The 13,863-nt window shown below is 54.1% G+C and overlaps 5 protein-coding genes across 5 annotated transcripts; 1 reads left to right on the top strand and 4 right to left on the bottom strand.

Annotated features, from left to right (window-relative positions):
- Window positions 1-99: 99 nt before the first annotated feature.
- UMAG_00674 (putative fructose-bisphosphate aldolase FBA1) lies at window positions 100-1,398 on the bottom strand (the record flags this gene model as incomplete). The annotated part of the gene is made up of 2 exons (XM_011388175.1): window positions 100-1,065; window positions 1,288-1,398. 2 exons carry the CDS (start codon window positions 1,396-1,398, stop codon window positions 100-102), a joined length of 1,077 nt encoding a protein of 358 aa, XP_011386477.1.
- A 1,860-nt stretch (window positions 1,399-3,258) lies between these two features.
- Window positions 3,259-4,296, bottom strand: UMAG_00673 (putative het-c2 protein; the record flags this gene model as incomplete). Its single annotated transcript, XM_011388174.1, has 4 exons — window positions 3,259-3,286; window positions 3,465-3,865; window positions 3,983-4,123; window positions 4,264-4,296. The coding sequence occupies 4 exons, from the start codon at window positions 4,294-4,296 to the stop codon at window positions 3,259-3,261; spliced, it is 603 nt and encodes a 200-aa protein (XP_011386476.1).
- Window positions 4,297-4,969: 673 nt separating this feature from the next.
- Window positions 4,970-5,953, bottom strand: UMAG_00672 (putative urate oxidase (uricase); the record flags this gene model as incomplete). Its single annotated transcript, XM_011388173.1, has 1 exon — window positions 4,970-5,953. One exon carries the CDS (start codon window positions 5,951-5,953, stop codon window positions 4,970-4,972), a length of 984 nt encoding a protein of 327 aa, XP_011386475.1.
- Window positions 5,954-8,002: 2,049 nt separating this feature from the next.
- On the top strand, window positions 8,003-11,815 carry UMAG_00671 (uncharacterized protein; the record flags this gene model as incomplete). Its single annotated transcript, XM_011388172.1, has 1 exon — window positions 8,003-11,815. One exon carries the CDS (start codon window positions 8,003-8,005, stop codon window positions 11,813-11,815), a length of 3,813 nt encoding a protein of 1,270 aa, XP_011386474.1.
- Window positions 11,816-12,204: 389 nt separating this feature from the next.
- Window positions 12,205-13,863, bottom strand: UMAG_11612 (uncharacterized protein; the record flags this gene model as incomplete). The annotated part of the gene is made up of 1 exon (XM_011388486.1): window positions 12,205-13,863. A coding segment is annotated over one exon (1,659 nt), but the record flags the coding sequence as incomplete, so codon positions are not given.

Raw genomic sequence — 13,863 nt, 5'->3', positions numbered from 1 at the left:
TATCAAATTTTGCATGTGTTTGCATGTGTTTGCATGTGTGTGTACGTGTACGTGCCATCCTTCGAAAACATAGTCAATGGCTTCTGTCAAGTGAACAGCTTAGAGCTTGCCAGTGGAGCCAAGGTCAGTAAAGGCCTCTTTGCAACGCGTAGCCATGGTCTTCTCACCCTCGCGAACCCAAACACGAGGGTCGAAGAACTTCTTGTTAGGCTTGTCGGCGCCATCGGGGTTGCCGACCTGGCTCATGAGGTAGTCCTTCTTGTTCAAGATGTAGTCGCGGATACCGAGCAGGTAGGCCCACTGCGTGTCGGTGTCGACGTTCATCTTGACCACACCGTGGCTGACGGCGGTGCTGATCTCGTGCTTCTCGGAACCGGATCCGCCGTGGAAGACGAAGAAGACCGGGTTCTCCTTGTCGCTCTTGATCTGAGCGCGGACGTGCTCCTGGTGCTTGCCGAGCAGCTCGGGCTGCAGCGAGACGTTTCCGGGCTTGTAGACACCGTGAACGTTACCGAAACCGGCGGCGATGGAGAAGTTGGGGGTAATCTCGGAGAACTGGCGGTAGATGTCCCAGATGTCCTCGGGCTGGGTGTAGAGCGAGGCGTTGTCAACACCCTCGTTGTTAACACCGTCCTCTTCACCACCAGTAATGCCGATCTCCATCTCGAGCCAGATGCCGAGAGGAGCCATGCGCTTGAGGTACTTGAGGCAGGTCTCGATGTTCTCCTCCTTGGACTCCTCGGATAAGTCGAGCATGTGCGACGAAAAGAGCGGCTCGTTGTGCTCCTTGTAGTACTCCTCGTCGGCGGCGAGCATGCCATCAAACCAAGGAAGCAGCTTCTTGGCGCAGTGGTCCGAGTGCATGATAACAGGGACACCGTACGAGGGAGCAACGGCGCGAATGAAGAGAGCGGCGGCCTTGGCACCGATGATCGAGGCCTCCTGGTTCGAGTTAGAGAGACCCTTGCCGGCAAAGTTGGCGGCACCTCCCTGTGAGACCTGAAGGATCAGGGGCGACTTGGCATCACGAGCAGCCTCGAGAGCCGAGATGGCGACCGAGGACGACTATTTCAGAAATCGCAAAAACGGCAGATTCGCCAGCGGTATCCATGAAGTAGTTGAAATGCGAGAGAATGCGATGAGGTCGTCAGCAATCATCCAACAGGGCGAATTTATGCGACTTTTGTCATTGAATCTGAAAAGGTTTTTATCACAGAAAGCAGCTCGCGAGAAGCTGGCAGTCCGCGTCCCGAGACACCATTTCCTTGAGCCAAAGGCGGTACTTACAGTAACGTTGAAGGCGGGGATGGCAAACTTGTTCTGACGAGCGTAGTCGAAGACCTTGTAAACGTCCTTTCCGGAGACAACACCGGCGGGAACAATGTCAAGAACACCCATTCTGAGGCAAGGAGACCAAAAAAGATCAAAGAAAAGGAAAGGGAAAAGGCCTACATGTCAGCTTTGCTGTGCTCCAGAATTGTTGCAGCGTACCATCGCCAATAGACTTTTGGTCGTCAGCCCAGCACCATGCCGATCGGGCTTGTATGCGATGTCGTGAGACTTTGCGGGATGGCCAGATCGCGACGGGGAAGAGATGAAGATCGCATGGAGCGGACTGACTAAGAAGATGATTGTAGCGTTGCGAACACTCACTTTGATAAATTTGTGATAGGGAGCAGCAAAATTGATGGTATCGGGAAGGTTGTGATGGTGGAGAAAAGAGGAGACGAAGCAGTAACCAAGACAAAGTAACGGATAGAGCCGAGAGGAGTGTGAGTGAGAGTACACTCACGCCTGGCGCTGTTCGTGGCTCACGTTCGCGGTTGTACCCTGTCTGTGTGTGTATTGGTTGCAGCCTCACACTCGTTATGCGCAGAATGGCTCGAGCCAAGGCAAGTCTTGAGTGGAAAAGCTCTGTTTGTCACTCACTCAACACATGGCCTTCTGGCGTTCTTTCCCCTTTTTTTTGGTCTGTTTCCGACATTTTGCTTCTGCACGGGCATCAAATCGATCAGGAAGCAACGTCGTCAGATTGGAAACCCATCGAAATTCCAGCCTTTTGACTGGCTGGCTGGCTGCCCTCTCATCCACAACTTGAAACTGGTAGGATTCGTGTCACTTTGTGTTTTTCCTGTTGTGGACCACAGCTCACGTTTCCTTTTGACCGAGATGCCGTCATGTCAATCTCATGTGAAGCGCAAGTCTGTTTGTGTTCAATGGGCTGTGAGCTTTTGCAGCTACCTTCTTACTGCAGCTCAACAGAACTAACAAGTGAATCCGGTTAGTTACGAGTCAGTTTGGCTCGGACGCGCCACAATTCACGATTGACCAGCAGCCCAAGAAGCAAGCGAGCGTAACCTCCACCTTTCAGGCTCTGAGGATCTGCGACCTGGCACAACAGCGCCGTCTATTTGCCGCCTTTGCTCGGAAACATCCGCTTTCAACTCGTCGGCCTGGCCGGTTCACGAAAGCATCACCAATGCTCTTCATCGGGTGGGAACGTGAAACAAGTGGCGGACAATTACGGAGCCCCATGGTCGAAAAGCCGACACCTCCGCGCACGTCGAGGATGCGCTATCTGGGAGATCGGGATGTCGAACAAAGAAGCGATCTGATCACCAAGGTCAGATTTTGCGCTGATCCACAGTGCCGGTGCAGTGTGGAAACGCCTGTCTGCGTCCAACCCCGCACACCAAATCTCGTAAGCATCTCTGCTGCACCTTGTGTAATGTTCTCGATAGCTCATGAAGACGATTTGCTGGTATCATGCCTCATGCTCTGCTCCTTGATGCTGCACCGTGATACAGTATCGCGAAGACCTCGGGGCATCTTCAGATCTTATCGATGTTTCACGATTGTGGCAACAAAATCTCTGGGCTTCGCAACAGCAGAATTGGCAGAATTTCTCCGAGAAGACGCCGCTTGGTTTGGCGCTCTTCAGTAAATTGATAGACCTCTGTGCTCAATGATTGGATCCAACCGCTTCGTTGCAGTTGAGGCTGCAAAGTGTCTGCTTTGCGTAGAGTTGGTCTAGCATGTCTCGGTGGTCTTTCGTCAATACCTCGGTGCAGACCAAATCCGTTCAGTCCATTTCGTATTGATCGGGAACCGATCTCACACATGAAACCAGGATCAGTGATCCCGTCTTGCCCTTCGAATCTTGCCACATCACGGACGATCGAGTCGTATTGTTTCACACGCCCACCGAACAGGAGAAGATTGTTCATTCCTTTTGCAAACCACCTACTGTAGTGACTTTTAGAAGCCCTTGTCGTACTTGCCCGAGCTGTTCGGTGACGTGGATCAGCCGCAGCAGAATTATGAACCACACCCGCGCCGCAGGCATCAAATACATCGACGTCGGGTCGATGCATGCACAATGAAAGAAAAGGATTGCATCAGAGACGAAAACTTGATCAGTATATGTTCTTTTGACTCTTTAGACACTGCAAGCAGACACGTACGCATAGAAGCTCTTCATGTGAGCCACAATCTTCTCGAGTGCTGCCAACCACTTTTCCAGCTCCTCATCCACTTTCGCCTGTGGTTCGCCAAGCTTAGCGTAAAAGTCTTTTCGATAAGGACAAGCTTTCATGGCGAGCGCAAATACTGGTCGGATGAGCATGCCGTGGTGTGGGCGCAGCGTGGTGCTGTAAGCGTTGGTGAAACTGGTCGCAAGCTCCTCGTTCTTGTTATCCACCGAGTTGCGCATAGCCTGAGCGGTAAAATCGAGACCACGCAACAGCCACATGAGTCCCTCGGTAGCGGGTCGCTTCGAGCTGCCTCCAGGTCCCTCGTTCTGAACGAGCTTTTCCAGCGTGCCGGACTTTTCGGCGCCAGTTGCATTGAGGCGATTATTGACTTTCTGTTGGGATGATGTAATGGGACGTCAACAGTGGAGAAGTGGTGAAGATACTGAGCTGTTACTCTATGCCATTCTTTCGGCTTCCTCGAATCTCTGCGATTCGGCTAGATCACTTACTGCGATGTTCCCGTTCATATCGTTCTGCACCACCTTGAATGCCGAGTTGCCCAGCAAGTCGAACAGCTTCACAAGGCCCTCGCAGGCTTCCAAGAATGTGACTGTATCAACACCTCCCTCCGTGGGGACATCTGCGAACGACTAAAATTGTAAAGGTAAATGTGTATGATTTCAAGTCGTGAGCATGAAAGGGTATCATTTACCACGAACAAGTGTCAGCACAGTTCTCGAACAACCGCCACCGGTCAGAGCGTTGTACGGAGCGCTGAACTCGAACTTACACGCTTGCACTGCTCAAAGTATGTGGTAGTCATCTTTGCTTGTAGGTTCCGTCGTTTGATATGGACCTTATCAGCAGAATGTGGTGAAGGTGAAAGGTGGAAGACGAGCAAGGCAGTGAAATGTCACGCGAGTCCGCACGCAGGCTGGTGAGGACGGGGAAGCAACGCTGCAGACAGCTCGCATTCACGATTCGCACCGTGACCGGCAACGCACGCAGAATCACGAGAGTCACAGAGCGTAAGTCTGAGTGTTGGTTGCGAAGAATTCTAAATTTTACGTGGGAAATGACGCGTGCACAGGCCCTCTTTGAACGCTAGCGTTTGCCGCCTCTTGCTTTCGCTGTTCTGGGCTCTCCAGTCACCAGCCCCTTTTCTCACCGCCACACAGCTTTCTAGTGAGCAAGATACACGATAAGTGGCAGAACAGGCTCAGCTCAACTTCTTTCTTTCTCAGTCCCTTGCCTCGCCAACGGATGAGAACTGCAAGCACAAGCAACAAGTCTCGCCTATGATCACCAGCACTGACACTCTCTGCTCAACGTGTGATTCTATAACCCAAAGGAATGCGGATGGAGAGTTGGCAAAGGTGAAATTAACAAAGAGAGCTGAGTCTGAGCCACATCATCATCGGTTCACGGATGTTTGTACAATAACAAAGAAGGAGGAGCACTACCTTTCGAGCCAGGACACGAGCTTTGCTGCGCGCTCAGAGCTTAGCAGCAGACAAGCGAGCGATCTTGGCCTTGATGTAACCGCTTGGATGCGCGGTGGGGAGGAACACCTCGGCGTTCTTCTCGTCAAGGTTGCTGAGACCCTTGAAGCCAAGGTCGATGGGAATGTAGTGCTTGTTGGGCAGTGCAAACGAGACGTCCTTGACTGTCTTGTTGGTGGCGTCGCCAAGGATGGCCTCGCCCATGCGGTACATAGTAGCCTGGACACTGGCCGAGTCATCGAGCGCAAACACGCGCAGCACGTGTGACTTGACGGAAGAGTGGATGTCGCAGAACTGTGGCAGCGATGAGGGGTTCTTGAGCACGGCAGTGAGTCCGCCGCTTGGCAATCCAATCGAGTAAGAGCACTCGACCTCGGTAGAGAAAATGCGGTCGTGCACCTCCTTGAGCGTGGTGAAGCTGTCTCTGTGGAAGCCGTAGAAAGCACTGCCGCTGCTCTTTAGCACAAGCAGGCCCTTAATGCCACCCTCGAGCGTCGTCACGTTGATCTCGCTGCCCGATCGCTCACCCAAGGCTCGCACGGTGCGCTTCTCTTCGCCATCACGAACAAAGCTGTGCTTGTGAGCACCACCGTCTTTCTGATCCAAGACAATACGCGTCCACTTGTGCTGGATGAGGTCCACCTCGGTCTTTTCAATGTGCGAGTAGGTCGTGAGGAAGTGGTTGACCACGTTGAGCGCGTATCGTTCGGGGCAAAGCACGTCTTCGGCCGGAAGCACCTTGGCGAGGTAGTTAAGAGTGTTCTTGACGGTGTCGGTAGCGACGACGGGCGAGTTGTCGGCTTCCGTGTACGATGGCGTGAGGCTTTCGCCGTGGAGCAGACATCGAACCGTGTACTCGGCAACACGGTGCGAAGATGGATCCTTGGAATCGCGCACGATGCGGAAGATGCGAACGAGGTCCTTTCCGTATGAGGCCGAGGCAAGGCGGACGTTGGAGGAGGAAGCTTTGCCAGACATGCTGAACGATGGTGTGCTGTTGGGCAAGAGAGATAAGGAGGTCAAGATGGCTGGATAGTGTGGAGGTGGATTGCAGCCAATCTGTCTGCTGCACGGGCTATAAAGGGCAGAATTGCAGGAGGAGCTGAGTCGAGATGGCGTTGGTAAGTTGAGAATGAAATGGTGGTCGTGAAGGAAGGCTTGCTTTATATCCTTTGGAGCGATGATGATCAGGCGAGTGTCGGGAGCGATAGAACGGGACCGGTTTGCGTCGTTGCGTTGCGGAAAAGCTAATGCTCGTGTTCGGGAACTTGAACTTGATTATGGGGAACGAGCCGCTCAAACCAGCGATAAGGATTGCGGAATTTCCTCGGGCTGGATATGATGCTGCTGGTTCAGCTTGCTATCACTTCTCCAGTACCCGCGTCATACATTCACGATGGATTGCCTCACAGCGAAACAGTTCACACAGACACTCGCCTTCTGGGCCATGGCTCGCTCGTCGCCAGGTCTGACATGCTTGCGGATGCAGAGAGAAGACTGCTGTATAGCTCGGGCAAACTTTCTCCATCGCCTCAAAGTCAACGGATTGGGCCGAGCAAGCAAGCTGTTGCGTTTCCATTTTGCGAATATAGTGGCCCGTATTGATCTATTTTCAGAGATTATCTCGAGCTGTTTAGTGTGGCACCTTCCGAAGGGACCCTGAGTGCAAAACATCAACAAGTGTGAAGGGAATCTTGCGAATCTTGCGACGTTGACGATTGGTGCAACTAATTTGCACTGGGTGGCTACGAAACCGATTACGGAGATCGCCGAGGACCCTGAATTGCGACTCATTTTGACTGGATCCACCAACCTTGGTTCCGCAGCATCCGTCCATCGAGACGGTCCGTATAGCCCTGATCTCTCATATTTGTCGGGCTCAAACGTCATTCGTAGCCTCACGACGCCCGGACGGCTGAAGCATGTGCTCACGGCAAATGATATAAGCTCAGTTAGGTACAAAACTGGTTGGTTTTTCGGAAGCAATGGCTCTAGCTTCCGGCGTCACTGGCCAGTAGCTTTGTTCGACTTCAGCATCGTTGCTGTTCCTCAGGCTTCCCAAATGATGAATCCTGTCGGGACATCTAAAAAGCCGACTGAAACGCAGCTCATCTGCGCAACAGGGCAAGGTGGTTACGGATATGGGTGGCCATTCTTGAATCGTTGAGAGTTTCGGATGTGTGGATACTCGGCCGTGGCTGTCTGATATGTTCTCGGTCAAGTCCGAAGCTTGCAACACGCTCCTTGGTCTCGCAGTATGGCCAACTGCTTCAAACTCCAACATGCTAACAGTCGTAAATCACAACTAGTTAGTCTCTCTTGTTTTGTGGGTTTCCCGATGTTTGGAGTCCCACACGCTTACCCTTCCGATTCGTGACTCTTTCATGTTTCAGAAATTAGTGGGCAAATCGGGGGATCGGGAAGCTTCTTTCTTGATCTTGATGATTTTTTTTGCTGGTGCTCTCAACACGTCGGAGAGGCGCGTTTGGAAAAGCTCGAGAGTTGAAACGTGTCTGGCTCTGCGTCTCTCTTTTTGCTTTACTGGTGTGCATTCGTGATTCGATTCGTGATTCACGACTCACGGTTGTTTCACGCTTGTGCGCCCTACAGCGCGTCAAACCTCACGCTCATGTCCCACGGCCCACGGCCAACGTCTAAGAATCGTGAATGTTAGCGCGAGTTCAACACCATCAAGCTCACCGTTACGTATTACACGTTAGGCGTCTCGATCCGTATACCTGGTCGTGAACACGCGCGTCAGACACTGCTTCACAACAAAGATCCGGCTTTAGGCTTATATACGAACGACGAGGAAACACACCTCACTTTTCTTGGCACATCGACACAACGACAGACGATGAACATGGCATAGCGCCACATGCTGCCGGCACGTAAACCCTCTTCTAAATCGTGAGACATCATCATGGACGCAAGCAATCCACTGTATCGCAGCTCTCCAAATCTTGCAACTTGCCAATTCGCCATACATTCGCTTCGAAAAGCGTCTCCGCTCGCAGAGCTTTGTCAATGAGCTCTTCAACACGCCCTTTCTCTCGGGATGAAGCTACGGCCATATCGCCTTTGCGGAACGCCTTTGCTACATCATCCTCCAAACCTTTGCACAGTCCTTTCCTCACTCGACGTCCTCGTACTGGCAACGGCAACCAATACGATCGGCTCAACAGTCCATCTAACGAGGGCATGAGGCAACCGGATGCTACTTCCACATCCAGTAGTACTCTCGTCAACGCTGAAAGCACCTCCGACTACCGTCCTTGGGAGGTGAGATCCGACTCCAATAGCACTTCTCTCGACTCACTTGCACGCAGTCACGGCGGTAGAGCAACGCCGACCCTTCTTGCGCTGGACGATATCGGCACGCTTCCATCCATTCATATTTCGCCACTTCCCAGGCGCCCAACACCTCGCACAAACAGGGCGGCGATAGGATCTGCTCGGATCAGCAACGATTCGACGAGACCAAGCACCGACTTGAACAGCACCAGGACATTTTCCTCGCGTCAGCTATGCCCGGCTGACTGCCGCTGTTCTGACCAGGATATCGACCTTGGACTGTGTCGTCGTGTAGTGACCTCTTCGTCGTCAGGTTCTGAATCGGGCTCCATGTCGGTTGGAGTGCATCAGATGACGCCACGAGCCGCAGATGCTATCATAACTTCCTCCTCCGAGCCGGCTGTTCTTGATGCAGACATGGAAACGCGCAATGCTGTGGATGTCGAACAGGCAGACCGATCTCAAAGGTCCTTGCATTCACAGTCTGATGCTCGCTCACAGGCACGTGATTTCGAAAAGCATCCGATCCTAATTCCACGATCAGTACGCCCAAGGGCGAGGGATGGTGGTGCGCGGTCTCCCAATTCGAGCTACCAACGCTCTTTTGACCAACTGCAAAGAGGTCTCGACACACTCGAAAGCAACGAATCCGACGCAGACAGTGATGCCGACCAAGCACATGCTGTCCAAAGACGAGCAGAGTCCATGGCACGCTGGACTGCTCGTCGCTCTTCCCTCTCACAATCCAACGTTCATCCCCGCTCACCTGCCTCCAACCTCGATTCGGCTCTGCATTCGCCTACTCTACCAAACTCCACTCCGATCCATTCCACAGCACGGCCTCTCGCATCCGACTCTTCATTATCTCGACGCACACCCGCGTTAAAGCTTATAGACGATGAGAAGTCTGCGAGATCCTTATCTTCGAGTAGCCCACTGAAAGCCACGCCAGGCCGCAAAAGTATCGCCGCGGTCTTCGAGTCGATGCAAAAGGAACGAGAAGCACGTGCCGCTGAGGAGCACCGGCAGTGGCAAGAAAAGCAGGCACGTAGGGAACGCGAACGAGCTGCTCGAGCTTTCGGTGTGCCTTTGCGGCGCAGGACGTCGACCTCAAGCTCTCAGTTGGGTGGTACTGGCTCTACTTCTTTGGGACCTGATACGCCGTTGAGCCAAGGCCAAACCACCGAATATCTCTCGACCTTCTCGAAAGCTTCTCCATCTCGTTCTCCCGCCGCGAGCGTGGTTAGTGTCTCGCCCTTACTCTCCAGCCCGCGTTCGCCAAAAGTGGACGATGGCATCGCGACGGAAGTCCGATCTCGACATTTGGGAGAGGAGGCAGCGGGGAGTATACCTGAGACGCTGGCAGAAGCTGATGAAACTGATGGCAAAGATGAAGATTTGAAAGAGGCTTCACCATCGGAAGGGCCCTCGACCACAGTACAGCAAGGACCAGCAACAACGACACCGACAACACCTCCAACAAAGCACATGTCCGCGTTTGGCTTTGCTTCACAGCCCATGGCGCTTGATGTCTCTCCCATCCGCAGTATTTCGGACGTTTCCAGCCCGGCCTCCTCACCGCGCAAGAACGCTCATCGTCGGCAGAACACCAACACGGTTAGTGTCGCGGCCCGACTTCCATCCACCTCGATTGTTGCAGCGAGGCAGAGGCTCAACCATGTTCTGGGTCATAGTACCGCCGAGATATCTGCACCTGATAAACAAGCGGAAGGAGGGAATCGAGAGACCACACAGATGCCTCACCCACAGACACCACACCCACAAACGCCAATCGGAGGCATCTTGTCGTCCACCAAAAAAGGCTTGGCGTCATTGAGCGCAGCGCGACGAGGACACAGTGTCCGCTTCAGTCCGAGACCTGACTATCGGTCCGATTCGGGATCCTGGGACGAAACGCAGAGTGTTAACGCCAACGACGGCGACGAGTCTCGAGATGCGGCTGTATCGCGTTTGGTATTGCCGGCAAAGCAGATCACTATTCCCGAGATGTTGGCGACTGCTTCTTTGCCAGTGCACGTGCCATCTGCAAATGAGGAAGAGCAACAAGCGTCGGAATCCAGCGTTGAGAGCGTTGGCGAACATGTGACAGGACCGCAATTGCCGGTAGAATCACCTGTCAGTCAACCGCATACACCTGCGTCTCCGGTTGGCTTGCGCTCAGCGAACAATTCGGTAGCAACATCTTTTTCTCAAAGCGTTCGATTCCCTGGAGCTTACACAGCAACACCCATCAAGAGTTACTCGAGACACTTGATTCGACCCAGTCCCAAGATTGAACGCGTCCCGACGGACGTTGTGCCTGCCGCTGTACGCGCCGCACCCACTGCAGTCACGAGAGATTTCGGGCTGTTCCCAGCTTTGGATTTGGATTCAGCTTCATCGATCCCACGTGAGTCCACACCGCCACCTTGTTCGACAGCGTCAAAATCTTGCACACCCCAAATGCTGCCAGCGGACGATCCAAGAAATTCACCGCGTTCGCCACGACGCGTCGATCTGAGTCGTGATCGAGTTGGCCACTCGAATGCCGATTCAGATTCGTCCAACTCTTCGGCTGGAAAAGGATCAGCAGCGAGGCAGGTCGATGCGAACACTGGCGCAAATGAGCATCAACGTGGCAAGCAAGTGGAAGTAGATGCGACCATCAGCAAGATCTTGGAGACGGTACAGGCGACACATAGTTCCAAGTTGCGACGGATGCAATTGGGCGATCGGCTGAATGGGATAGACGAGCGGATGCGAAAGCTTGATGTTGCAAGTGCGCAAAGTGATAGGGGTGAGGGATCGGTGCGGTTCGAGCCAGGTGTCGAACAGGCCAAGTCGAAGAGGGCCAGGTTGAAGGAAGAGTTTGATAGGCAGGACGAGCAGGACCAAGGTCGAATGGACGAGTTGAAATCCAACGTCATACACGCACTTGGCGTCTTGGCGGATCGGATCATGCAGCTTGAAGCGATCAACGCATCGAGTCTTGTCGACTCTGGCACGACACGAGATGTTGCGAGCATCACATCTAGGACACATGGTCTCACTCGGATACGCAACGGATTGTCACGCCGAACGACCGTGTTGCTGGTTTTGCTCCAGTGTGCTATCATGGCGTGCTTGTTGAGTGTGGCCGAACAAAAAGCGCAGCGAATGCGAATGTTCAATGCTTCGCGCCAGCTCGCGCTCCTCTATCGCACCAGTCCCAACATCGAATGGAACGCCCCAGCTTCCGATCCACACCTTGAGCCACTACTCCACATCCCTCTGCTCCACCAACTCTACACAAGCTTCCCCCCCCTTCCTTCACCACACCCCGTGCATCCTCATACCTCGCCCGCAAACCCCTGGCACAACTACACCACCTACATACACCTCAATGGCCTCACCACCTTCATGTTCCAGCTAGCTGTATACGCTGTATCCCAATCCCTGGCTTGCGTCATCCTCCTCATCATCGCCCCCCTACAAGTCGTCTGGATCGTCTTACACAATCCCAACGCCCCTCACCCCACTCCACCTGCTTTCCGTACCGCATTGTAAAACAGTATACCCAACCAATTCCCTCTCACTCTCCACCCTCCATTTCTCCCAAAGCACCGTGTACTACCACCATAACCCGCTCCTCAATCATAACCACAACCACAATCTCTCGCGCAAACGAACCCGTCTCGAGTCTGGAAATACACTTTGGAAATAGACTTTTGAATTTGACTTGACTTCGAAGTGGTGAAGATGCTAGACGGTGACAAGGACCTGGTTTTGGATTTTCTAAAAGTACAAAAATTCGTGATTGCCGCGTATGGATTAGGGTGAATGCTAAGGAGGATCAAGAGGCACGACCTTGTTGCGATCAGTGTCTTGTGGATTCTGGGCTTCGGAGACGCATCATGATTGAAGCGCTCAACGTCAAAGCCCTTTTGTTTTTTGTTCTAGGCACGAATGCTCGTTCGACCACGAACGACAGAAGACTCAAAGCTTCCGCCAGACGAGAGCGACTGCGACTCCTCTCGCTCGTCGTCGCCATCGAGTTCGAGGTCGACGTCGTCGAAACCTGGATCCGTGAATTCGGGGTTGGCTCGGTTGGCGCGAGAGCGAGGAGCTCGCTGCTGCTGAAGAGGTTGCTTGGTGGCAAGCCGAGGCTCCACTTCGCCCCGATCAGAGGCGCGGTGGCCGTAGCCTGCCCAGGTGACCTCGCAGTCCTGATGAATCCAGCGAGACCTGGATCGCGAAGCGGAACCGCGCTCCTGTGAGCCACGACCGCGTCGTGTGCTCCTGCCACGGCCACGGCCACGAGACTCGGTTTCATTTGGTGGAGAAACTCGATCGAGAGCCATCACTTCCTTTTCAGAAATGAGCGCCAACGGCGACGGACGCTCGGGCAATGCAGACTTTAGCTCCTCATCTTGGTGATAAGCGCCTTGATCAGAGGCTCGTCGCGAGTCGCGAGCCATCATTGAAATTGAAATGGGCTGCGAGCGTGGCGAGATTGGTGCAGGCGAGGATGCTATCGGCTCGATGACAGTTGCCGATTCACGCCTAGCAGCCGCTCGAGGCGGGCTGGGGCTGCGACGGTGCGAGCTCCTTCCACGCGCCTTGGATCGACCACGCGGAGGAGTGGCACGCACATCTTGTTGTGCATCTTCAATCACCTCGGAGCGTGGGCTGCGGTGACGAGAAGAATGAATGCGACGTCCCTGTCGCTCATCCCCCCGGACAGCCTGAGGCTCGTCAGCGTTGAGCGAGTCTCGCGACTGCATGTGGGTGAAGAAGAGGCCGGCAGCGGCGCTGTGCGAGTGCTTGTGCAACTGCTTCATGCTGCGGTAACGCTCATCCAACTCCAAACGAGGAGATGTAGAGAGACCACGCGAGTTGGATGAGATGAGACTGCTGCCATAAATATTATGCTCACCCGAGAGGTTTGAGATGGTTCGGCATCGATCGCAGCCGAGCTCAGTGCTGCGAGGGCTGAACGCGCGCGAGCTAAGAGGGCTGGTGCCACGCAGCGTCTTACCAGCGGACGAAGCGAGAGAGTGAGCGGGAGGCGGAGATCGCGTCTCAAGCTGCTCAGAGCGCCCACGACGCACGGCAAAGGACTTGGACTGGTTCGTGCCAGCGGTGTCAACGCTTGTGGTGGATGCTGTTGTGAAAGCTTGCGAGAGCATGTCCTTGGCCGACTTGCGCGTCAAGGTGGTCTCGACGTTGCTCGGTGGCGATCGGAGATTCGCAGATGCGCCAACGCCATGGTCCTGGCTGGTGGCAGTGACCGTGGTAGTGGCGGTGATGGCGGGCGATGTGTACCAGCTGCCACGCGAGTTGGTGTTGCTGGGACGGCGCGCATACCAGAGGGGAGACTTGGGGGTGCGGCCATCAGTGTGGATGGGATGTGGTGCAGCCGTTGCGTGCGAAGCAGACGCAGACAGTGGCGATGTGGATGACTTGGAGCCCTTGCGGAGCATCACCGAGCTGGCAGTGCTGACGGAGGGAGGAAGCTGGAAGTCGTGAGAATCGAGATCGCTCGATTCATCCTCGATGGGTCCATAAGCTGGGGATGGTGTGGATGGGTCGGTGCCTGCAAAGCCGCTGTGGCG

Source organism: Mycosarcoma maydis, chromosome 1, assembly GCF_000328475.2.
Source record: "Mycosarcoma maydis chromosome 1, whole genome shotgun sequence".
Taxonomy (NCBI): domain Eukaryota; kingdom Fungi; phylum Basidiomycota; class Ustilaginomycetes; order Ustilaginales; genus Mycosarcoma; species Mycosarcoma maydis.
The sequence above is the reverse complement of the archived record's forward strand: the minus strand, read 5'-3'. Positions and strand labels throughout refer to the sequence as shown.